The 25713-nt window shown below is 43.6% G+C and overlaps 1 protein-coding gene across 6 annotated transcripts in view; it reads left to right on the top strand.

The window, feature by feature from the left end:
- HECTD4 (HECT domain E3 ubiquitin protein ligase 4) overlaps positions 1–25713 on the top strand; it is a 541903-nt gene that overhangs the window by 96448 nt on the left and 419742 nt on the right. For 5 of the 6 annotated variants that reach the window (XM_029571654.1, XM_029571657.1, XM_029571655.1 and 2 more), the window contains 5 exons: positions 4466–4636; positions 5142–5334; positions 21703–21864; positions 23525–23638; positions 24243–24383. In XM_029571654.1, coding sequence (XP_029427514.1) covers positions 4466–4636; positions 5142–5334; positions 21703–21864; positions 23525–23638; positions 24243–24383 — 781 coding nt within the window. The remainder of the gene's footprint in view (positions 1–4465; positions 4637–5141; positions 5335–21702; positions 21865–23524; positions 23639–24242; positions 24384–25713) is intronic. The other variant, XM_029571656.1, reaches the window with a different exon arrangement.

Below are 25713 nucleotides of genomic sequence, written 5' to 3'. Positions count from 1 at the left end.
TACCTCTCTGATGCCAACCTCACCTACTTCGTTTATGCAGACGACATTCAAATTCTCCTCCCCATCACCAAATCCATTGAACTCACCATGGAAAGATGGAACAAACTCAGTTCAAATTTATCTCAACTGCTATCACAACTATCTCTCTGCCTCAACCAAGCCAAAACAGAAATCATTCACATCCAGGACGACCGTCCCGCTTCCCCCCTCGAGAGCACCCCCTCAAACAACACAGGAAGCGCAAACAACACTGGGATGCCAAACTTATCAAGAACCTCACTCACACCATCCACAAAAAACCTAGGAGTAACCATCGACAGCCAACTCAACTTTAAACGACACATCTCCAATATAATCAAAGATGGATTTTTCAAACTTCAAACACTTAAAAAACTCAAACCTCTCCTCCAACCGCATGATTTCCGAACAGTACTACAATCAATTATTTTCTCAAAACTCGACTACTGCAACTCCCTCCTCCTTGGACTTCCTGAAATCCACATCAAGCCCCTCCAAGTTCTACAAAACGCCGCCGCCAGAATTATCACCAATCACAGAAAATCCTCCCACATCACACCCACTCTCAAAGACCTCCACTGGCTGCCCATCACACAAAGAATCCAGTATAAAACCCTCACCCTTCTTCACAAAAAAATAAACAACAACAGAATGGTCTGGCTAAACAACAACATCCAACCATATTTCACACAAAGAAATCTCAGATCCACCAACTCAGGTCTCCTCTCCATCCCAACTCTTAAAAATGCTCACCTCAATACAACACGCAAACGAGCCATTACAATAGCTGGCCCTACCCTCTGGAACTCCCTCCCCCCACAGCTCAGAAACGAACCCTCACCGCAAGTCTTTAAAAAACAGCTCAAAACATGGCTGTTCTTGAAAGCATTCCCTCCTGAACCCCAACATCCTATAATAAACGCTCTTGAAAGCCTTACCGCATAACTTCTACTCTGCATGAACGCATAACCCCTCCCCCCTTCTCTATCCTCCCTTTTCCCTGTCCCCCACCCTTCTCGTAACCTCCCTCTTCCCTGTCCCCCACCCTACTCATAACCAAGTCATATTGTACATATTGTATATAGACTATATGCCATTTCTATATACCCACATCTAATATTTAATTTTTAATTTTATTCATATGTTACAATGTTCCTTATATTTATTGTTTAATCAACTGTTCTCTTGTTACAATGTAAAATAGGGCAGTTCCGGCTCTATTCAACCTGTTTTCTGGAAACCGATGTGATATCTCGATCGAATGTCGGTATACAAAAGAAATAAATAAATAAATAAATAAATAAATTTGTTCACTTGTGGCTACTACAGAGGACACCTTTGTCTCAGTGAGATCTGCTGTCTGAGGAGTATCAGCTTCCTTTGCCACTTCAGGGGGAGTCCAGGTTCGGTCTTGCATGTTGGCTGTTGCGTCTCAATTCGGAGACAGGAGTGGAGCTGGAGATATGGACTTGGGTGGTAGTGTCCACGAATGCCAGCCTCAAGGGAACTAGATCTGAACTGTATTGGCTTAGATCAACTGACAGGGAGAGACCAAAAGGTGAATGGTTTCTCGGGAGGCGAAGTAGTTGATTCAGTAGGTGGCAAAGTACCTGGCAGTTCTGGCAGCATTCACATAGCTGGAGTGTACAACATGCAGGCAGCGGTGGTCTATGTGGCGTGTCAGGGCAAGTGGCCCAGAGTCAGTGGTTGATAAGGGAAGTGTCCTGGTTGGTCAAACGTTTTGGAGACAAGGGCGGTTTGCAAGACGTTCATCTTTCTTCCTCAGAGTCAAGGTCTGATGATTGATATATGCCACCATGATGGTGGCATATATCAATCATCAGGGCAGGACCAAGAGTTGTATGGTGGTTCAGGAGGCCGAAGAACTTTTTTTCTGTGTGGGAAAAACAACTTGCGAGCCGGAGTGGATAAAGTGCAGGCACATTATCTCAGCAGTCAGCAGCTAGATCCAGGAGAGTCTGAGCTGCCAGCAAAGGCTTTTGCTATCAGTCAAGCCAGGTGGGATAGGCTCCAGCTGGGTCTCATGGCATTGCGACGCAAGGCCAAGGGGGAGCGGGTCTTCAGCCGTAGGAGAGACGGCAGGTCCGAAGGGATTGATGCTCTGGTCCAACCTTGGCAGACAGGGCTCCTGCTATATGTGTTTTTCCTGTGACCTCTCGTGGGACGTGTGTTGCGTTGCATAGAACAACATCCAGGAAGGGTTATTCTAGTGGTGCTGGAGTGGCTACGCTGTCCGTGGTTTGCGGATCTGGTTCAGTTCACGGTGGATTGTCCCGTCTGATTGGCTTATTTGTGGGGGTTGCTGTGTCGGGGGTCCAACTTTTCAGATCGGGCCAAGCACTTTTGTCTCTCGGCTGGGCATTTGAGAGGCGGCATTTGTGTTTGAAAGGGTGCTCGGAGCAGGTGGCTTCGGGCTATAAAACCAGCCTCTGGCTTAGAGTGGGGAGAGTTTTTGAGTCTCCTTGAACGTTTCTCAAGTCTTGGCCTTTTTACAAAGGGGATTGACAAAAGGATTAGCTTTCAACTTCCTCCTGGTGCAAATGGCAGCTTTGGGATATTTTCATGGTATGCTGCACAGCAGGCCATTGGCCTTACATCATGATGTCATCTGGTTTTTCTGAAGGAAACAAAGCATTTGTCCTGCTGGTCTGTAGAATGTGCCCTGCATGGAACCTTCATATCCTGTGTGGATCTTGTTTTTGAGGAAGGCTTTTTTGAGGGATCTCACCTTGAATGTGGTGTTCTTGGTGACAACTTGCTTTGATAGGCAGATTTCGGAGCTCCAAGCCTTGTCAGATAGAGATTCCTTTTTGTGAATTTCGGACAATGAGATTTCGGTATATACGATTCCTTTCTTTTTGCCAAAGGTTGCATCCGTGTTTCATCTCAATCAGATAGTGGAGCTCCTGGCATTCCCCAAAGTTGCCATCATATTTTCCACATGTGAGGCAGCTGCATTTGCTGGATGTTTGTTGAACTCTGTTGCACTACCTTAGACTTGCTAACAGTTTTTTGATGTTCAAATGGTCCTTTCATTTTGTTAAGTGGAGCAAAGAAGGGAAGTAAGGCTTCCAAGTCTTTAATTGCTCAGTGGTTGTAGGAGGCGATCTTTTCTGCCTATTTTTTTTGTAAGGGTCAAATGTTCCAGAAGGGCATTCTACCAGGGTGCAAGCAGTCTTCTGGGTAGCGTGTCAATTTGTTTTGCCGCAAGGGATTTGTCGGATGGAGACTTGGTCTTCATTGCATACTTTTACCAAACATTGCAGTTTGGATTTGCAGGATCCAGAGTAGGCAATGTTTATAGTAAATCTGTTGCGCGCGGATTTTTCGGGTTCCTGCCCAGTTTAGGGGAGCTTGGCTACATCCCACTTGTCTGGACTGATCTGGGGTATTCCAGGAACAAAAATTAGCAGGTAAGAATCAATTTTCCTATCATTGTTCTGGAATTATAGTGCATGACTGTTTAACCATAACTAAAATAATGTGATCACTTGCTAGTCCACTTAGTTTTTTGTTTTTTTTTTAAATTTATTTGTCGAGTTTTATATACCGTCGTTCGGTTTCACCATCACAAACGGTTTACATGGCTCGACTAGTCGAGCAATACAGTTACATAGAAATAAAGGTCTACGTTGTAGGCAATACGTTTGTATTGGACTAAGTTAATATGTCTGTGACCAGCTTTTAAGAGTTATAATGATGTGTAAACCTACAAGTAAATTTGTTTTCGGCTCACCGAGGGAAATATCGTATTTCCTGAAGTTCGGGCCTTTGAAATTTGGGGGGACCCGAATTTTGGGTTAGTGCGCACTAACCTGAAAACGAATTTTTCACGAAATTTTGGGGAAAATGTTTGGGTTTCGGAGTCCCCGAACCAGGACGAATGCACATCCCTAGTAAATTGTAGGTTAGATCACACTAAAGTTTGTCTTTCGGGCTGTAAAGAGTTGGGAAGGGGAGAGGGATGGTGTTGAATGATCTGGAATGTACATTCCTAGGTTGTCTTTCCTGCCATTTCATTTCTTTAGATATGTAAAACCATAAATAATGAAATTCTAACAAACTTTATTCAACTATATTATAGTGGACCTTGGGTAATAGGATGCTTATGTCTTACACATTTCTGCTTAGTGTATTAGTTACATTTCACTTTTAAAAAGTATGATAAATACAGTCAAGTCAAAATTGATGTTAGGATATGGGCTTTTTTTTTTTTGGGTAATAGGGTTGTCAGTCATAATGGACAAGTGCTTTCTTGCTAGCTAATGATATATGGATCGTCCTATGCTCTGCATTCCTTCTTGGTTATGTTTTTCACTAGATGGCTACTTTAAATGTATGCTTTGTAAACTAAGTAAAATGCAGTAAATTGAATTGTAGTTTAAGAATATAAAGTGTTCAATTTGTTGTTCTTTCCATACTATAGGTATGTCAAATCGTAACTATGCCACCAAATCATTTCCCTGTTGGCAGTCCTATGACTACTGTGCACCTTTCTTCAGATGGTACTTATTTCTACTGGATCTGGTCTCCTATGGCTCTGAATGATAGAATTCCAAAAGGACAGTCTGTCTTTATGGATATTTTTGAATTGACTGTGAGTGCATTTATTCAACTATATAAAAATCAGTTTTCTGTTCTTTTGAATTTGGTTCTCTGTGCGGCTGCTGATTGGGTTCCATGCAGAACATATCCTATATGTTGTGCAGACTCTGAAGACCAGTTCTCAGAAATGGGAATCTGTTAAGGGTATGTGTGCCTTTTCATGCTGAATTATACACATTTTATAAATGAAGTTATCAAAGCGTGTTCTGAATATACCTAGAGAAAAATCAGGCCATGTACTGTTGATGCAGAGATATGTACTATTTCCTTTCTATACAGATATACCAAAAAAAGAAGTCATGCTTCCGTTAGATACCAGGAAGAAAAAGAATTTGAATTCTTTGTGGAAAACATCTCACCTCAGTTTTTATAAATTATTTATAAAAGTCCATTCTAGTGCAATGAACCATAATTTAGAGTTTTTAAAAATCTAATCAGTTAACTTAAATTCTCTAGTCTTATTAATGACATTCAACATTTATTTCTGATTTAAATAGGTAGAAAATGATGTGTGTGTGGCAAATCCTCTTCAAGAACGAATCGTGCTTATGAGAAAGGAGGGAGAATCTGCAAAAAGTATTAATGAGATGCTTCTTAGCCGGCTATCAAGGTACAGAGCCTCTCCCTCAGCAACATTAGCTGCATTAACGGGCTCCACCATTTCCAATACACTGAAAGAGGATCAATCTGGTAAGTAGTATTCTGTCCTCATTGTCTATATTTTTGCTTTTATCCTTAACCTTCCCCAGAAGGCGTTTTCTGTTGCATCTTAACAATGCACTCTTGTTATTAGGCAGCCATCCTATGCATTCTCTCACACACATGTAAGCAGGTCTGCAGTAGACCATATTATACTGTTAGAATCCTTTTACCTCTGGGCTACTATGTCCCAATGATAATTATGCTGGAACCTAACTAGCAAAGGCCCAGGCACATCACTAAATGTCCAGAACATACAGAATCTATTCAAAAGCCATTGCAGATGACTTTGATATGAATGAAACATCAGAGGTCCCAAAGAATGTGGTGTACAATGCAGCCAAAGTTATCATAAGAGGTCACCTTGTTTTGCTAAAAAAAACAAAAAAACCATGCCATTTCTAAATCTCAGTTGAGAAATGATCTGCAGGTTTTAGAATCTCTGAATAAAAAATCCCCTGTGCGCTCAGCTGAAGGGCAGGTTAGCATACAAGTGGGAACTGTTGAATTAACTTCTGAATAGGAAGGTGGGATTCTGTTAACAAAGATTATACAATAGGAAACAAATCAAATAAGTCGTTATCCCCTAAATTGAAAAAGATGACTAGTGCATGGTGGTTAAACAACTTGTTATAGAAAAGGGTGCTGTAGTCACAAATAACAGGGAGATACGTGAAGCCTGTGACTTGTGAAGATTCATCAGGTGTTTGTTTCTAGCAAGATGTTATAGATAACTTCTTAAATGACATTAATTTAAAAACCTTGGACACAAGTGAAGCCCTTTTTCTGTAGGGGAAAATAACTAGTCAAGAAGTCGAAAGAGGTCTTTAAATCCCTAAAATTGGGGAAAAGTCCATGCAATGATGGGATCAATTTAATTTTACTACAAAATGTATTCTGATGTTTTTAATGAAGTCTTATTAGGGGCACAGTTGCCAAGTATAGTAAAGTTAGCTGGCATCACAATAATTCCAAAAGAGGGTAAAGAACGGGGGAAGTGTTCTTTGTATCTCCCAACATCTTTGCTAAACAATGAAGTTAAAACCTTATCAAAAGACCTAGCGAATAAGCTCAATGATATCCTGTCCCACTTGATACACAGAGACCAGAAAGGTTTCTTAAAGGGAGACCAGGCTCAGATGATGTAAGAACTCTAACTTATTGAATATAGCTGATAAAGTACCATTGAGACACACTTACTGGTGTTAGATGCTGAAAAGGCATTTGATTGCGTGACAAGGGTCTATTTATTCTATGTGGTAGAGAAGTTAGGATTTGGTACCAATTTTCTCTGGCATTAGGAGGATTTAGAGTAAGCCAGGGCTCAGGTTAGAGTGAATGAGGAGGTCTCTGAGAACTTTCCTCTAGATAGAGGTACAAAACATGGGTGTCCCTTGTCACCTATGCCCTTCACACTAGCTTTAGAACCAGTAGCAACTAAGATCAGAGGATCAATGGATATTAAAAGCATTGTCACTAGTGATGGAATGGAACACACACTTGCTTTTTTTTTTTTGCAGATGACATTCTGCTATAGGTGAGAGATGGACTTCTCTCTCTCCAAGTCAGATAGACTTGCATGAGGAAATGCTGGGTTGTTGTGTCTGTTAACGTTTTTTGCATTAAGCCAGTAATTTTCAGACACAGCCATTGATTCTTAAAAATAAGTTCAGCACCTTTCATTTTGTGTAACTCCCCCGAAAAAGCTATTTACATTGGTGAAACATAGGCCTATGGTTGAGGCAATATATAGTTTTGAGCTGAACATACTTCAAAATTTGTTAGCGCATTTATGTATGCTGACTTTAACTCTTCAGTTGACTTGAACTTTTGCATTTCAAGATAGTTTGAATTGCTTTAACATTGGCAGCTTGCACTTCCGTGTCCGTCCCCATCCCCCATCCCCCTCCCCTTCTCCTCCCCGGAAACCCTCGACATACTACACAAACTCCGTTTTGGTGAAAACAAGGCCGCAGCATTTATTAACCTTATTAACATAAATTAACATATTTATATATTTTGCACCCGAGCCGTCGGTGCGTTCACCCATCCTGTAATCCGGGCATCAAACAGGCGTCCGCCGTGTTAAGCCAGTCCGCCACCATCTTTTGGCCCCCCGCCGTGCCATAGCCACGGGGCCATTCCTCCGGGCTGCCCACGCCCTCTTCCTTTTCCGAGGACTTCCGGTCCGTCCCGACCTTGTCCTCGACGTCCCCCTCCACCTCCCGGCTCGGGTACCCCCGCCACCAGCCCGGGACAGTGCCCCACTTGTCCCGGGCCCCCCCCATTGCTGCGGTCCACCTAACCTCACACCAAAACCCGCTCTAACGCTTCCTGAATGGCATTGTTAAAAATATCGTAGCCGATGTCCGATAGGTGTATCTGATCTGCCCGATATAAACCTGGGCACGGCTCGTCTGCCCATTCGTGTCTAATTTGATGCACGCCGTTTTGCTGAGCCCATAACCCCACCTGTCTATTAATTTTCTTTCTGCCCCTGCCCCATAACTTGCTACCCTGCCATTTTATCCTTGGTATGATGTCTGACCAAATGAGGGTCGTACCCGGTGTCATTTCCTTAACTGCGGCTAAGTCCCTCTTTATCATCTCGATTAGCTGCTTGGCTGTATGCACCCCCATATCGTTGCCCCCTAGGTGGATGACTATTGCGTCTGGTTGTCGCAACACTCCCAGTTTGTGACGCAGATCTAGCAACAGCTGTTCCCACTTCATCCCAGACCTTCCCATCCATTTCAGTGTAACCCCCTTCGGGACCAGGCCCAAGTGTATGCCATATGTTCTCTCCTGCGCCCGCTTGGCTGCCCATCTCACGAATGAATGTCCTACTAGCCATGCTACCTTCGTCTGGCTCCATGCATCTGCGGGTGAAATTGACAGAGTTAGTTTACTGATTGTGCGGTATCCGGCCTCACATATCTCTTAGCCACCGCAGATTGCCAACGACCAATCTGCCGAATGCTTTCCATTGGCAGCCCCGCTTGCGCTGCGCTAGTCGCCACTCCGATCCGGAACGAATGAGTTCCATATTCCTTTGGGTCCAGGCCTATGCCTTCCAATACCCCGCGTAAAACTGCTGCAAACTGATACTTGGTCAGCGGCACTCCATCCCTATGGACCAGAAAATGGTCCCCCCCCCTTAGGCCTTGCGCGCAGATAATTTCTTATGTTCCTTACCGGACAGGTTACCTGGGACCCCGCCTTTACCAGTCGTATGTCCACCCCTTTTGCCTTCTGATCCGTCTTAGATTTGTGTATCCGGAGTTTGATAAACCGGTCGTGCACCTGTACATTGCTGTATAGTAAGCCGTTATTGCCTGCATCTTTCTTGGATGGTGCCACCAACTCGCTAACCCTTAGGGCGGCAAAGAATGCTGTACAGAAAGCCGCCCTAAACAATGCTGCCTCAAATGGCCCGGTACACACTTGCTGAACCGCATACCACATTTTTACCAATACCTCATGCGTTATCGGCCTTCGTTTGTCTCCTTGCCATGCCACCTCCCTCGCCCATCCTGCTAATAACTTCTTCACTATGAAAAAACTGAGCGGGTCCCCAAAGCCCTGTGCCTTCGTAAAGAAGGCGAAACCCGCCAAGTGGTTTATTGTGGCTCCTCTGGACATCCCTGACTCCTTTGCCCATGAGATAAATCGCACCATCTGTCCTGCCTCCACTACCCCTACCGTGCCGCCTTGCCCTTGAAGAAACTCTTGCACCCTAGCGTAACCCCTGCAGTAGGCTCTCCAGGTCGCTGGGGCCACCGATGCCCTCAACAATCCCTGCTCGACCTTGCTCCAATTTGCCATAGGTGGTCCGGTATTGGGACTCCCTCTGCCTCTGCCTCCGGCACCTGTTGGCGAAAAAGATCCCACTTAGCCCTTGATAGCGCATCGGCCACCTGATTCTGGGCACCGGGTACGTGCTTCGCCCTTAATGTCAAATTCAAGCGCAAACATTGCAACACCACTTCCCTAAGCAAATCTGCTACGCGCGCGCAGTGGGCGGCCTGCCTGTTCACTACCGTCACTACCGCCATGTTGTCGCACCCAAAAACTATACGTTTGTTGCGCAATTTGTGCGCCCACACCGTGATTGCCACCAGTATCGGGAAAAGCTCCAGGAACGTTATGTTTTTTACTAAACCCCCGTCCCTCCAACCCTGCGGCCATGGGGCCGCACACCAGGCACCCTGCCAATACGCCCCGAAACCCCAACCTCCTGATGCGTCCGTGAATATCCCCAATTCCTGGTTTGTAACCGGCTCCTCCTGCCACATTGATACGCCGTTAAAACTGTCCAAAAATCGAAGCCACATTCGAATTTCGGCCTTTATGGGATGCGTTATTCTGATGCGGTGATGCGGGCGCCTAACCCCCTTTGTTGCGTCTGCCAACCGTCTCAAAAAAGCCCTCCCCATAGGTATTACTCGAGACGCGAAATTTAGGCTTCCGATTATGGATTGGATAAAGGTCAGTGTGACCTTCTTTGATGCCAATGTCTGTCGCAGCATGTTCCGTAGCTTGCGCACTTTCTCGATTGGTAATCTTGACGTCATAGCCTGAGTATCTAATTCTATGCCTAAGAATGACAAGGTGGTCGCTGGACCCTCCGTTTTCTCCTGCGCCAACGGGACCCCGAAATCTTGGGCCATCTCCTGAAATGTGGTTAGTATTTGTGCACAAGTATTCCTATTGGCCGGCCCCACGAACAAAAAGTCGTCCAAGTAATGGACCACATTGCTGTTCCCCGCCCTTTTTTGGAGTGCCCAATGCAGGAATGTGCTAAACAATTCAAAGTACGCGCAAGATACCGAACACCCCATCGGCATACATTTGTCAAAATAATATCTACCCTTAAAGTGGAAACCTAGTAGCGGGAAGCTATCGGGATGAACCGGCAACAGCCTGAATGCGGATTTTATGTCCGCCTTGGCCATTAGCGCCCCTTGTCCGCATTGCCTTACCAAAGCGATGGCTGCATCAAAAGATGCGTATTGAACCTTACAGGCGTCCTCTGGCAGGTGATCATTAACGGAATCGCCCGGAGGGTATGACAGGTTCTGGATTAACCTGAATTCCCCTTGTTCTTTCTTGGGCACTCTGCCAAGGGTGAGAAAATCATTTCCCGGAAAGGCGGGTCCATAAATGGACCCGCCTGTCCTGCTGGGCCATCGCTCCCCCGACTGCCGGGCTGTACCATGGGGGTGGCACCTGCCACCATGGGGGATACATCTGCTGCCATTGCGTTGCGCCGTATTGGTTTCCGCTCTGTCCGCCTTGTGCCGATGAATCCGAGGGTGAGCCTGATGCTCCCATCCCTGGCGGGGCCCCTGCGCTCATCGCTGGCCACATGGGCCAACCCCACTGAGGCAAGCCGCCATGCCCCGTCTCCCACTGCGATGTGGGTCCTTGGTTGGGGTTGGTTTGTCCGGCCGGGGTAGCCTTTGGCTGCTGCCGTCTGCCTCCGTTCTGCTTTCCTTGTGCCTTCTGCGCCTTCGTTGTGGGTCCTGCCCCCTTCCGATTCTTGTCCTGCTGTCTCAGGTTCTTCCTGGCTCCCTCTCTGCCCTTTCCTTTGCCAGGTGGGGAGTCCGCCTGCTTGCCACGTGGCTCGATGCCCCTCCGCTGCCTTGCTCCCCCCCGTGTTCCTGCTCCTCTGCCCGGCATGCTCGCGATCACGTGACACAGGGAGACGTATCAGCAGTCTTTATTGTTAATAATTAAAGTTCTTTACTCACTGTTTGAAGTCCCAAAACGGGGAGGGGGGAGCACTGGCAGAGTCCTCGTGCCGCTGCTGACTCGGTTCTCCAGTTCCCTTCGGCTCCTGGGTCACGAACCGGGTCCTGTCGCTGTCGGCTTCTCTTCACTCCTTCCTTGCCTACCACGTGGTCGCCGAATCCGCTTGTGAGCCGTGACCAACGCTGGCTCACTGCTGGTCGGGGATTGCCGGATGCTCCCCTGCCCTCACTCCACGTGGCCTCCGATCTGCTGCAGCTCTCGCCGGGGGTCGTGCCCGCGTGGCTCACCGCTGGCAGGGATCACCCGCTGCTCCCTTGCCCTTCCTCCACGTGGCCTCGGGTTTGCTGGAGTCCTCGCCGGGGGTCGCGTTCGCGCGGGTTTCGTGGCTCCCGCGGGCAGGCCCGCCCGAAATTCCCCTTTTTTCCGCCGCCGTTTAGATTTTTTTTTTTGCGGGTCCGCGATCGGCGTTTCGGCCCAGCGATTCGGCGCAGGTCCGTCGACCTGTCTCTCCCCAGGCCCATCGATCGGAGGAAAAAAAAAAAAAAAAATTGCGAGCGGTGAATATTGCGAGCGCTGGCCAGGTAAAAGACCGGGCTCAGCGCTCGCTGCCCCTTTAAAGGCCTCAGCCTCGCGATATTCGCGAGGCTGACGTCATCACGTGATGACGCGGCGGCCTCGCCGTGCCGCATGCGTCATCTCGCCCCTCCCACGGACCGCCCTCGCCGCCGCCGCGCCGAGCCCAGGGGTAAGTTGGGCCGGGGGGACCCACGGGGGAAGGGGGGGGGGCCCTCCCCTCGGCAAGCGCCATGTTAAGGGGGGGGCCCTCCCCGCATGCCGCGATTCGGCCCCATTTAATGTTGTTGCACGCTCTCTTTACTAACACCTGTGGAACTTGATTACAATTTTGAGCTACCAGACAAATTGAACAGTTTGAACTGTTGTAGTGTCATAGGATGCATTGTTTGTTAATATATATTGTACGTGATATCATCTTAAAATTTTTTTTTTATAGATATTGGATATTTTTTCAGCCATTAATGATTAAACCTTGTATGTAGCCAGATGGCAACACAATGGCAACTGATTAGGTTTGCAGCTTTGGGCAGTGAGTTATGAATTGGCCTTTTTATCCCTGTTAAGTCACATTGGCCACTAAGGGGCCGATGCAATAAAGTGTACCCAGCCTAGCACACAGGTTAACAAACAGACGCGTATTTTGGATGTGCTAGACTAACACCCCATGCAATAAGGGGATTAGCACATCCAAAATGCATGCCCAAACAACTGCATAGCTGTCTCACGAAATGGAGCAGTCGACACACCGCCCAACAGGTCCTGATTCTGACATCTTGCTAGCTGCATTGCCTCCATTGAAGCATGGTCTGAGGAGACAAAATCCCACCCTTGGGGGGTGGGGACCTAGTGTTTCAGGCCATGTCAGAAATTTCTCATATTTTGTCACAATTCTTCATCTCCCTTGAGGAACAGAGGGACAGCCCATCTAGCCTTCCTCTGATATACATCTCGCCTCCTGAAAGGTCTCTGCCTCCGAGAGAGAGCAGCCCGGCACAAGAGCCTAGAAATCCATGCCCTTAGTTTTCTCCGCAGCTGGATACTGGTCTGGAGAACTCCCCTCCATCCTCGCTGGGTTCCTTGACAGGGATCCCGTCGGACCCGCCGGAAGAGCAGCCAGAACCGTCCTCACCTCCAGAGGAGCTTTCCTACTCCAAGTTCGTAGAAAAAGTGGGAACTCGCCTCAGCATTGAGACCAAGAAAGTTCCAGATCCATGTATGGAAGTGTTGGGAATTCTGAAGATATTCGAGGTTCCAGCCAAGCCTACTTTCTTGCCATCCCTCGCAGTTTTGGATTTGATAATGGCGAAGATCTAGAAGTCCCTTTTCTCTGGTCAGCTGACCTCTAGCAAAACCGACCTAAAGTTTAGGATACAACAATCACCATACTATGGCATGGTCTAGCTCCCGCATGCCTTGGTGATGATTGAATTGGCCATGAAGTGCTTGAAGAAGACTTGCCTTCTCTTGAATACTCCTCCAGGTCAGGACTGTAAGTTTCTAGATGACTTTGGGAAGAGAGCCTTCCAAGCGGGTATGCTGAATGCAAAAATCCAATACCATCAGTTTCACATCACACAGTACCTGTATGAGTGCTTGCAGTCCCTGAAACCTTATCTTGTGTCCACCTTGTTGGATGCAACACCACCACAACCATTCTATGACCTGGAGGAGGGGTTGAGACACCTTCTGTGCACCACTTATGAGACCTTCGAGACATCCACCCGTACTTCAGTGGGGGCCATAGCAACCCGAAGAATGGCCTGGTTGCGAGCCATTGCTGTTTGGGAGGACATGCGTGAAAGCTAGCAGACCTCCCCTTTAAGGGCGACAATTTGTTCAGGGAGAAACTGCGGAAGGCAGTCTCCCAGCTGAAGGAGCAGAATGTGGCTGTTTTTTCCCTAGCGTCACCAATGGAACAACAGACCTCGAGCAGGAGATGCTATCCAAGTTACAGAAAGGGCGACAACCAGAGGCATCCCTTCCGACCGTACCCGCTTTACTGTCCGTTGACCTTCCAGCAAAACAACAGCAATAGCAGTAACCCATAGTAGAACATGAGGCATGCGACATTACAGGCAATCGCAGAACACGAAACCCTAACAGGGCTTTTGAAAGTCACCGGGCTGCCACTACTGGGAGGTAGTATATCTTTTCTACGATTCTTGGGCAGCGATTACCTCGGATCGTTGGGTGTTGAACATCGTAAAGAAGGATACTCACTGAACTTCAGAGCCAGCCCTATCCTTCCACACCTAATGCACTTCCCCCATTCCCACATGCACAGATATCTGCTTCAGGAGAAAGTAAACAACCTCATGCATCATCAAGCAGTTCAACTGGTGCCCCAATACCAACTGGACAAGGGATTCTACTCCCAATACTTCCTCATCCCCAAAAAGTCTGGAGGGCTTCAGCCAATACTGGATCTGCGGGCTCTGAACAAATTTATTTGGAAGGAGAAGTTCAAAATGACGTCTCTCAAGTCGATTCTACCCTTCTTATAACCCAAAGATTGGATGTGCTCACTGGATCTCAAGTAGACATACTTCCACATTCCAAACACAGCTCCTCCTGGTGCTACCTTTATTTTCAAGTCAATATGTGCTATTACCATTATGGTCCATTTAAGAAGGAAGGGAATACAACTATTTCCATACCTGGATGATTGGTTACTGGTGGCACTGAAGCCCACCACTCTACAGTTCAACCTGGAAATGACAGTTCATTGTCTGGAAGGGCTGGGGTTCATCATCAACCTCCACAAGCACTGCAGTTCATTGGGGCCAAGATAAATACTATTGCAGGAAGAGCATTTTTACCAACAGAGCCCACACCCTTCGCAACTTTGCCTTGCGATTGAAAGGTTGCGCACGACCCTCGGCCTACCAGATCCTGGTAGCGGAGATATACGTAGTACTGAAAACTCGTCTACACATGCGCTGCCTACAGTGGGGTCTGAAGGTGCAGTGGACTCTATTCTCACAACCAGTTGCCCAAAGAATATGCCTGACCCCATCCATGGCACACGATCTGACGTGATGGTTGCTCCCTGCAGTTCTTACCATAGGAGCAACATTCCATGCCCCTCCCCATCAATTGGTTCTGACCACAGATGCTTCAACCAATGGGGTGAGGAGCCCATTTGGAACATATAAAGATGCAAGGGCTGTGGTCCACACGGGAACGAGCTCAACAGATTAACTTGTTGGAGCTCTGTGATAAATAATGCCCTCCACAAGTTTAGAAACCTCCTGCGGGAAAAAAATGTCATGATATACACAGACAACCAGGTAGCCATGTTCTGCATAAACAAGGAAGGAGGGTCCAGTTCCTGGAACTTGTGCAGGGAAGCAGTCCAGATCATGGAGTGGGCGGAGGAACAATCGGTCTGTCTCCAGGCGACCTATCTTCCAGGAGTAGCAAATAACACAACTGACAGACTAAGCAGGATTTTTTATCCGCACGAATGGGCCTTTCACCAAGATGTGGCGAACCAAACTCTTTGCGATGTGGGATCTTCCTTGCACGGACCTCTTCGCGATGCTACACAACAGGAAAGTAAGTAGGTTCTGCTCAGTCTACCCCAGTAGGGAGTGATTTTGCCCAGGATGTATTCCTCATACTGTGGATGAGGGGACTTTTTTACACGTAACCCCCCTCCCCCCCCCCTCCCCCAATTCCACTAATTTCCAGGATAGTTCAGAAGTGTATTTTGGACGTGTCAGACTTCATTCTAATTGCTCCAGCTTGGCCCAGACAACCGTGGTACGCACATCTAGTTCAACTCTCCATCACCCCACCTATTCCCAAGGGCAAAGGTTTAGATCTCCTGACACAAGAAAACAGCACCCTCCTTCATCCCATGCACTCCTCGCTACATCTTACTGCTTGGAGTTTGAAAGGGAGAGTATTGAGCCACTTGCACTTGCCGACAGAGATCCAGGATTTCTTTGTGTCATCCAGGAAGACTTCTACCAGGAGAAATTATCAAGGCAAGTGGCACCGATACTCAGCCTGGTGTGGGGGGCACAGACATAGACCCCTTCTCTTGCTCCCCAGAGTTGTCATTGGAGTATCTCCATTCCTTATATCAGGTGGGTCTGGCGATGGCATCTGTACGGATCCATGTGAGTGTTATTGCTGCGTATCATCGCTCATGCAACTGACTTCTGGTGTCAAATCATCCTCTGGTCTCCCGATTTATGAAAGGCATCTTGTGCTTAAAACTGCCTGTGACGAAGCTGCCTGTTTCATGGGACCTCAACATACTTCCTCCCTTTGAACTGCACCCAACACTCCTAGATAACATAATACACCCCAGGAGAAGAAAGAATCGGGGCTAAAGGATCCCCTACTCAGGAGACGGCATGAGCCACTGCATTGCTTCCCTGGCCCCAAGAGGAGCGATCAGTCAGCTTGGGGCAAAATACAACAAAAATATATCTATATAGCTATATCTTATCTCTCATTAATTTTTTCACAGATTTCAATATGTAGTATCAAGTGGCCAAAAGACTACTAACAGAAAAAACTGCATCTTACCCTAAGCTGTAGGCAGCAGTCATTGGTCAAACACTGCTAACTGACTATGCTAACAGCTTAACAGCTGTACAAATAGTTTATGGAACAAACCAAAGAATCAAAGGCCTCTGGGAAAGAAAAATTGCTCAGGTAGCCTCGAAAATTGCAAAAGTGAAGAAACAGCTCACAACTCACTGGCCGAGTAGTTAAGAGATGCAAATATAACAAATTTCATTCCAGTTTGTGCAGTATCCATTAACTTTGTGGTAGGGAAGGAAGTCTGTCAGACTAGGGAGAGGTCCCAGCTAATGTTATATTGCTCACGGAGACACAAAGCATAAAACACAAGCAACAATCCAATAAGGTTTACAGATAAAGAAAAATAGGCCATAGGTTTTCTCGCAGCTATAGAAACACCAACATCAACTTTATAATTATGTATATGCACAATCAAAGACAAACATCCAACATAAAATTAGGCAGAAAATATAAAAGAAAGAAGCTCAGAGAGGGGGAAAACAACATGAATTAAACTAAAATGACTGAGACAAGGCATCGCAAGCTGGTCATGGCATGTGAAAAACTGACTATTCAATGGCTCACATGTTGAAGTCAGATGTTAATGAGGAAGTTTTTTTGAGCAATAATTTTGGCTCTGTAGTAGCTAAGTTTGTAAGTCCTTGGTAAAACAGTTAATAAAAAATAACATTTGTTCTTAGATGGTTCTTGGCTGTCTTTTATTGTTTGTTTTTTATTTTTTATTTTTAATTTAATACTTTGATAAGAACAAAAAGTCAGTAAACAGAAAAAAGCAAGTTTGCTTACCGTAAACTGTTTTCTCCATAGATAGCAGTATGAATTAGCCATGCTGTCTGAGACGTCCCTCCGGGGCGGCCTAGGCGAAGCTTCTCAAAGATTACAGAGCTTTGGCTCTGTGCGGCTGCTCATGCTTCCTCGTGCAGTGCCATCTTCTTCTTTTCAGTCCATAGTATAGCTGATCCAACAAAACGCACAACTTTGAGGCTGTCTAGGAAGGTGGGTGGGTCAGCATTTATTTATTTATTTATACATTTCTATACCGTCTTTAACAATATAAAATTGACCAAAATGGTTTTCAATGGTATTAAAAACAAATCAAATCATAAAAATAAAACTAAAATATAAATTAAACTAAGAAAATAAAATAAATTTAAATAAAATCAAAATAAATAACAGTAGGAGAAAAATATTATTTGTATAAGACCCTAAACTTTCTTTTAGTGACTTAGTATGCCGTAGACTATTTCCCTATACTTGAAACTACTAAAAACAAGAGACAGCCAGAAAACACGACACGAAGCATGGCTAATTCATCCTGCTATCTACGGAAAACACAGTTTACGGTAAGCAAACTTGCTTTTTTCCTGTTGATTTCAGGGCTGAATTAGCTATGCTGTCTGGGATGTATTGTTGCCGTTGTAGCTGGGTTAGCATTTTCATCCTTCCCAGTGAAAGTGGTATTGGTGACTTTTGTACCAGTTTATTGATGTGTGAGTATTTTATTGATGATGATGCTGCCCATTGTGCCTTATATGCAGATATTACCCCCAGAAGTAAGGTTTTTAAAAAAATTAAAAAAAAACCTTTTTATTGAGTAGTACAAAATATATATATATTTACGAGTGGTGAGAGTAAAGCAGGTAAGGTGGTGTAATACTGTTTGTAAAACGATAAAGTGGATGCTTTCAGATAAGTAATTTATATTCTTTGAATTGTTAACCCTTGAGGAAGCCATCATTTTTGGGCAAAGCTCTAGGGCCTTAAGATGGGGTATTTTGTATATTCAATTTCTGTCTATGTTGTCCATTGGCACCACTTTGTTTATTTTCTACTAATAATACAAGTGAGATATAGTGCAACTGCCATTCATAAGCTCTCACTATCTGCAATGAAAAGATATTAAGGTAGTTTAAGGATTGTCTTTCTGTCAGTGATGATTAAAAATGACAGAGAAGCCATTTGGCATCGATAACAGCAAAGATTTGTCTTACTGCTAATTGTGGGGATTATGAACTGGCTTTTTCATCCTTTAAGAAATATTGCTGATAACTTTTTTGCACATAAGTATAAGCACTTGCACTATTTATTAAAAAATGTTTTTCAGTGTTTGTATGTTTTATTACATATTTTTATTTAGTTTTTGCCATTATTTGTAAACGTATATATAACAGCAATTTTAGTCACTTATAAACACACCCAAAAGTTTTCGTATCTTAATGAATGTGTTAAATAACAGTTCACCTACCCCCAGAACCCCTCCTCATAAAGTTTCCACCATGACTAATCTATCCCCTGTTCCCTTCCAACATCACCTGTCAGTGAACTTGTAGTCCCTCCAGACATCCAAAGCCTCTTTCCATTCTTTCTGTTTACCTCCAGTTCCAACAGCTGACTTAATTCATTATAAAAAGCATTCCATTTTTTAATTATAACCCATCTTCCAACAAGGAGTAGTATTCTTAAAGTCAAGATTACATTATTCACCATGCCCTGTGACATAAAATATAAAATACATATTCTGGGATCATCAGACAAAGTGAATTTCAACATTTGCTTAATACATGCTTGAACCTCACCCCAAAATAGCTGAATAATTGACCAAGTGACCAGGATATGTGACAAAGCCCCTCTGTTCCCATATTTTATTGTCCGGGGTTTAAGGATGCCCTCCAGAGGATTCTGTACTGCTGTTCAATTATACTCTCAGCTCTAGAGCACTTCCATATTCCTTCAATAATTTGGTCAGGTTTCCTGCTCATTTTCTTTCCCCAACTCCTTATCCCACCCTTCCCCAACTTTTAATGATTTCATCTCCTCTCTCCAGTGTATTGCTTTGTAAATTCTACTAACTTGTGCTTTGGAATGGGTATTTTGAAAAAGCTCACTCTCCAAAAATGTCAAAGGTTTAGAAATCAGTATCTGTACCTCCTGTTTTGTTATGTCCCACAATTGGAAGTAAGTAAATATGGGAAAACCCTGCAAACAAACCTTTCACCAAAAAAAAAAAAAAGCCATCTACAGAAAATCCCATTCTCATAAACTTGTGAGAAATTTTTTATGGTAGAATTCCGCATCATATTACAAATACTTTGTGGCTAAAGTGCAGATGTATGTTTTAAATATATGCAGCCCCACATGATTTAAATGTATGCACTCTGATGTTGATCCTAACCTGCTGTTACATGCTTTGAACTCTGCTATTTGGAAAACCATGTAACAAATAATGATGTATTATTGTGTTGTGTATTTTGATTATTTTATTTTGCTTCTAAACAGCTTTTGGTTGCAGTTTTGTTAAACTGTTCTTTATTTTAAACATTTTTGGCAAAACTGCAGCATTACTCCTTTAAAAAGGCACTGCAACCATATATGTAGGACAAAAGGACGTGCTCTAATAGCCCATCCACATAAACATGCTGCGTCAACATACAGTTTATAGATTGGCTTGTCAGTTTTTGGTTTGCGCTTCTCCCACAATTTGTGTTTATTGATCTTAGCGCAGAGTAGAAGAGCCTAGCGCAGGAGTTGAATCCTTGCTTCTTGCTTGGCAGTACCCAGCAATAATTATAATTGCTGTGTCTTTTTAAAGATGGTCTCGAGAGATCCCACATCATAAAAATGATACAATCTTGCTGTCTCTGATATTGTTTCTGCTCCAGTTTTATTTTGTCTTGTTTTTTTTCTCTTCTTTTCCTTCCCATTTCTCACTATTGAAGGTTAGGCCATCACACAGGCTGATGCAATACAGTGCACTCAGCCTTGTGCATAGCTTGATGCATGTTTGATCACGCTAGAATAACTCACAATGCAATAATGGGATTAGCGCGTAGCTAACAGCACTCATCACATGTAAATGCCATGTAGATGAGCTATTAGTTATTGTTCCTGATGCAAAAAAATCACTGTGCACCCGATGCGCACGTTTTTACACACAAGCATGAATACCGTCCCAGAGCTGGCGTTAAGTGTTGATGTGTGTCAAGAGCTCAAAAGCAGAAATTACTGCTTTTCTGTGATTCCTCCTACTTTAGTATCAGGAAGCAGCATGAAAAAAAAATATTTTGATGGCGGTCAGGTTAGGAAAATGGATGCTCGATTTATGAGCGTCCATTTTCCTAAACCGTGGCTGTGAGCGAGTTAGGAAAACGGACGCTTGTTAATTGAGCATCCATTTTCTTAATGCGCGCAGAGCCACATCTCCTGAGTGCTCGATGCCATGGTTGTGCTAGGGACGCACAATTTATCCCTAGCGCATCCTTTTTAGCACAGCAGCTCATTTGCCTGTTGTATCGGGTGCCCAGGAGAGGGGGATGTGCGCTCATTGAAAAAAACATGCACCCAGTTTGGTTGCACGTCTTTTCGTGCCTGATATTGTATCGTCCCCACAGGGTCTGACTTTATTTTTTCCAGCAGAATACTGCAGAAATTTTATTGCCTTCTGCAGCCCACAGCACTTGGTTGGTCTTGGTGGTCCTTGATCGAGGTTTGCATAACTTTTGAGATCTGAATTCAAACTTTCCCATGCCAGTATTGCTGGGATCTGCTCTTCTTACTGATTAAAACTATCTTTTTTCTAACACATTAATTTATACTGTAAAATTGCATTTTTCTCAGGAGCCAGCATTATTAGACATTGCTTTCTTATTGTCTGAAATAAGGTTCTCAAAGAATCATACTGAACTTTGCATTTCATTTTACTGTTTTTCACTGTAGGGCTACTTCAAGCCATACTGCAGGGGAGGCCAATTCTAGTCCTCCAGAGCCACAAATAGACCTAGTTTTCAGGATTTTCACAATGATTATGCATGAGAGAGATTTAAATGTGCACTCTTTATTATATACAAATCGATCTAATGCATATTCATTGGGGATGTCCTTAAAATCAGGCCTGTTTGTGGCTTTGGAGGACTGGAGTTGGCCATATTGTGTAGGCTTTGACAATGGCTAAGCCTTTTATTTGTGCTGTAGAACTCTATCTTCTGGCTTCAATTGTTGTATTTTTCTTTATGGCCGCCTGCTGTTTTATGTTTCCAGCTCTCTGAGCTTCATTTGCACTATCTTGGTTTTTTCCTCTTGTCTTTTTTTTTTTTCTTTTAATCCCTTCCCAACCTTCTTAACTCAACCATTGCAGTGACCAACCTTGGCCAGGTTACACAGACTGTGGCTCTCTCCAGAATGTGGTAACATAGGCCCTGAATTAGCTAATCTATGTCGCAGTCAAGCAATTGCTGGGATACTGCAGTGAATGCAACCTCTGCAGCGTCTTCAGCCTGAGCCTTGGCCTGAGAATCAACCCTAGGTTAGCTTTATGACAGTGCACAACACAGCAACTGGCTCAGTCCAGCTTTGTATTTAGTTAGCCAGTATGTTTCCTTGTGCCCTGTTTATATTATGTAGAGGTTTGCCACTTTTTTGTTAATTTACATAACATATTTTGTAGGGCGTTTATGTTGTCTATTCATATTTCAGCTACAAACACCAGTTGTGGACTGCCACTAAAAATGTTACGGAAAACTCCAATGTACACTTGTGGTACATATTTGGTCATGTTGGTTCCACCTCCAGGTGGATCAGGAAGCTCAACTACACGATCACTCTTTGGTGGGACCAGTGGATTGTCCTCTTTAAAAAGTGAGTTACTCGAACATTGCTTTTTTTCTGGTCCCCTATTTGTGTTTTTCATAGGCACATGATGGGAGATGCTCTTAAAACGGGTCTCCTTTAGATCTGTTTTTTCTTCAGTGTTCCTCTTTTTTTCAGTCTGTTCTAACTTCAACGAAATTGACAGTTTTCCTAGGTTGACCAAAAGCTGAAAGGGGAAACTCACAAAGGGTGAGACTCTTTGGTTCCTTTTCTATCAGCAGGGATTTCCCTTATCACGCTGCTAAACATCCAATGGTCTAGAGAAATGAACTCTGCTGTCCTGCATAACAGTACACACAACTGTTGCCAGTCTATAGGGCTTACTCAGTTTGTTACCATAATTCATGCAATACTTAAAATGTCTTTTCTACACAATTATCAGACATACAGTAGAAAATGAAATGCTGTAGAATTATAATGTAGCTTTATTTTTGTGCTAGCCATAGTAGATGTTTTCACTAAATATTCTTCCTGTTTTAGGGAGAATTGACATTGATGATGCTTCTATTTTTAAATAGCTCAAGTGCATGAGACTTCAATCAGGATAATATAAAAATGTGTGCATTTGTATGTTTTATGGCCTCTGGGATCCCAGAACAAAGTTAGTGGTGCTGTTGTGTTTTGAATTTATGTATGTAATAATATAACTCGATTATAGTAATACATACACAAAGGAAAATCATTTTGAAGGTGCAGGTAAACACGGTCACGTGCATCCAGTCTAAATTAATGAAAATCTTCCACGTACCTGTTTCTTGCCACATTCCAATTGCCAAGAATTCAAGTATTCTTTTTCCATTTGATCTTGCTTGAAGAGTTACTCTTCCAGTTGTAGAACAACAGATATATAAACTAAACACCCACACACTCCCACTTTTTGGGATGTTTCATACCAACATAGTAACACACATTTATAGATGACTTTTTAAAGCCCTGCGCACGCCAAAATGGGAGATGCGCGTGCCAAGCGGGTTTTAAAAACTGCCTGAGGACGTGCTTATCTCCTCCCACTGCTAGCACAAGTAAAAGGTTTCCAAAAAGGGGCGGGGCATAGACATACCTGGGCCTGACCAAGAAATGTGCGTGGAAATACTTATGCATCCTTGTGCGCGCCGGGGTTCCCTGCTGTATAAACTTACTTCTGCTATTGATGGCATGTAACTTTTAAAACAAATTTAGGCAGGTCAATGGGGTTTTAAGGGTTGGGGCTAACGGGGGAGAAAGGGAGGCTAATAAATTAGGAGGGTTTGCAAATCTATCCCTAAACTGGGCGAACTGAGAATGAACTGTGAAAATGTCAAATAGCATCGGCGCGCATCCCTTGAAACATTCCCCCATTTACGCAGTAGATGTGGGATTTGTGTGCACATTTGTGTGTCCATTTAAAACTGCACGCACATATATGCGTACCCAGCCTATTTTAAAACATGCGTGTATATATGCGTGCATGTTATAAAATGGACACGTCTCTGGTTGCAGGTCATTGAACATGCGCACGTGTGCCTACGCGCCTGTTTAGAAGTTACCATCCCTGTCTCTGTGTCTACCCACCTACCTGCTTTCAATATGTTTTTGAGGTGGATTTTGAACATCTGTGGACAAATGGTTGAAAATTTCCCAAGATAGTTATTAGTCCATATTTTCTAAGTTCTTGCTTCCAGTCTGGTGTATAACATTTCTGATGGGCAGTTCACTAGTCGGGCAGATCTCATTGATGCTGCAGGAAGCTCGCTTGGACGAGGGGCTCTAGTTCCAGGACTTGGTAAGAAATGTATTTATATGTTCGTGACTGTGTCCCCTCATAACAATCTTGACTCATTTCTTCCCTTGGTTTGGCAATAACCACAGTCTGTCTGTCTTGGTGCCATCACTTTTGAGAATAGTTTACAGTGATGTTGGTCTGCGTGAGTGGTTAGAATGAGCCAGGAACATGACAAGGAAAGTGGGTTATTCACTGTGGTGTAATAATTAGAAGGATGAGATCAAAGTAAATGTAGGCATAATCATTGAAAAGTCATACTTGCACTCATACATTTTGGGGGTGAATTTTAGAAGTGTCCATAGAAGAACATTCCTGCCTTTGGTGTGAACATGAGAATCCATTTCATGAATCCTTTCCTACTTTGCATCTATTATATTTAACTTTGGTCCAACACACTAATTTAACAAGTCAAAAGTAATTTATGTCCCTGCCTAGGATCGGTGCTATATTTATCCTACCTAAGCTTTGCACACCTTGATTGTGTTGCTAAGCTGAGTCATACATTTTAGAAAATTTTTCTAAAATTTTCAGAATATTACAATCTTTAATTTTCTGAGTAAGGGAAAAATAATTCTTCACATTTTCTTATACTTTTTTTTTTCAGGTGCTTGTTATGATACTATGAATAACATGATCTGGACATGTTCTAATGATTATATTGACCAGTGGTGTAATCCTGGAAACCAGGCCTTCCATTATGTCTGTCAAAGACTAGGTGTTAGTCACATCATTACCGAACCAAAAGGTGAGCTTTAACTTAAGCCAGATCTTCTGATAAAGGCAGCTCTAGTGAAATATCTAATTTTATAAAGTGTTCATCAGTAGAACGGTAATATTTTCCTTCGGAAGCAGGGTCAAAGACGCGTCTTATTGGTAATCCTGAAGATTGCAAACAGAGGAGTGTGATGCTCCTTACCATTTTCATGGATTTTCCCTTTTTTTTATAAAATAACTTAGATTCACAGCACAAACCAAAAAATTATTGAAGTGAACTAAAAGTATTTATTTATTTAACATCTAGTATTCTGCCTCTTCCAGTTGGATTGTCCAGTGCTGCTAACAGTGGTATACATACATCAAAGCCAAAACAATTTTAGACAAAAGCATGCAATCACATGGAAATAACTAAGATTACACATTTGTTTCCACGTTTGGGATAGCTCGTTCCAGTAGGTTCATCCTCTTTAACTGGAAGTGTTTTCTTTTAACTATTAAGCATACAAATTGTAAACAGGTGGCACTGCTTATGAAAGGTTCATCTGTTGAACCATTTCCTGGGTAACTTCTTATTCATGCTGTATTAAAAAGATAGGTTAAAACTGCGCTCTTGTTAATCTCAGGTACTGTAGACATAACCTGGCTTAGGGAAAATAAGATGAATTGGTTCTTTTCATTGTTAGAGAAAATAGCAAATCTCAGTTCTGGATGGCGTACGGCTTCTGAAAATTGCTGGTGTACAAAGGAGTTGCTGCTCAGTGTCTGAGAGCAGCATAAATGGTGTATGTACCTAGTAAACTAAAAAAAAAAGAAATCATGGAAGAACTGTACTTATGCTGAACATATCTATGTCTGATTCTTACAGATTCTACAAGAGCAGAGTTTGAATTTGCCTATATTTCTGAAGAAGAGAATGTTCAATAAACAATTTTTAGAAAACTTATGTGGTATATATCCATGTTCTAGATATATTTTATGTACAGAAGTACTAGTAGTTTTGTTAGAGAAATTGCAGCAGTTTGATGAAAGCAAAACTGAGCCAGACTCAGAAAAAACTTTCTTTGTCCAGAGAGCTTCCATTTACATGTTATGTTAACATCTTTTTATTGAAATTGCACCAATAAATACAATCAACAACACAGCAAGGTAGTTTCTGAACACACTGTCAAGAACAAGAAAGAAACGTTTCTAGGAAAATTAATGTATATACATCATAAATCCCTCCCTCACCCAAGACATGAACAAGCACATATTAAAAATGAACCATGTTTCCTTATATGTAAAACAAAGGTAATGAGGTAAATAATGATGTTGTCAATTTAAATCATTCAAGATCTCACCCTGTGCAAACAAATGCA

This window comes from Rhinatrema bivittatum, chromosome 11, assembly GCF_901001135.1.
Source record: "Rhinatrema bivittatum chromosome 11, aRhiBiv1.1, whole genome shotgun sequence".
In the NCBI taxonomy this organism is placed as follows: domain Eukaryota; kingdom Metazoa; phylum Chordata; class Amphibia; order Gymnophiona; family Rhinatrematidae; genus Rhinatrema; species Rhinatrema bivittatum.
This window is presented reverse-complemented; position numbering and strand designations above follow the sequence as displayed.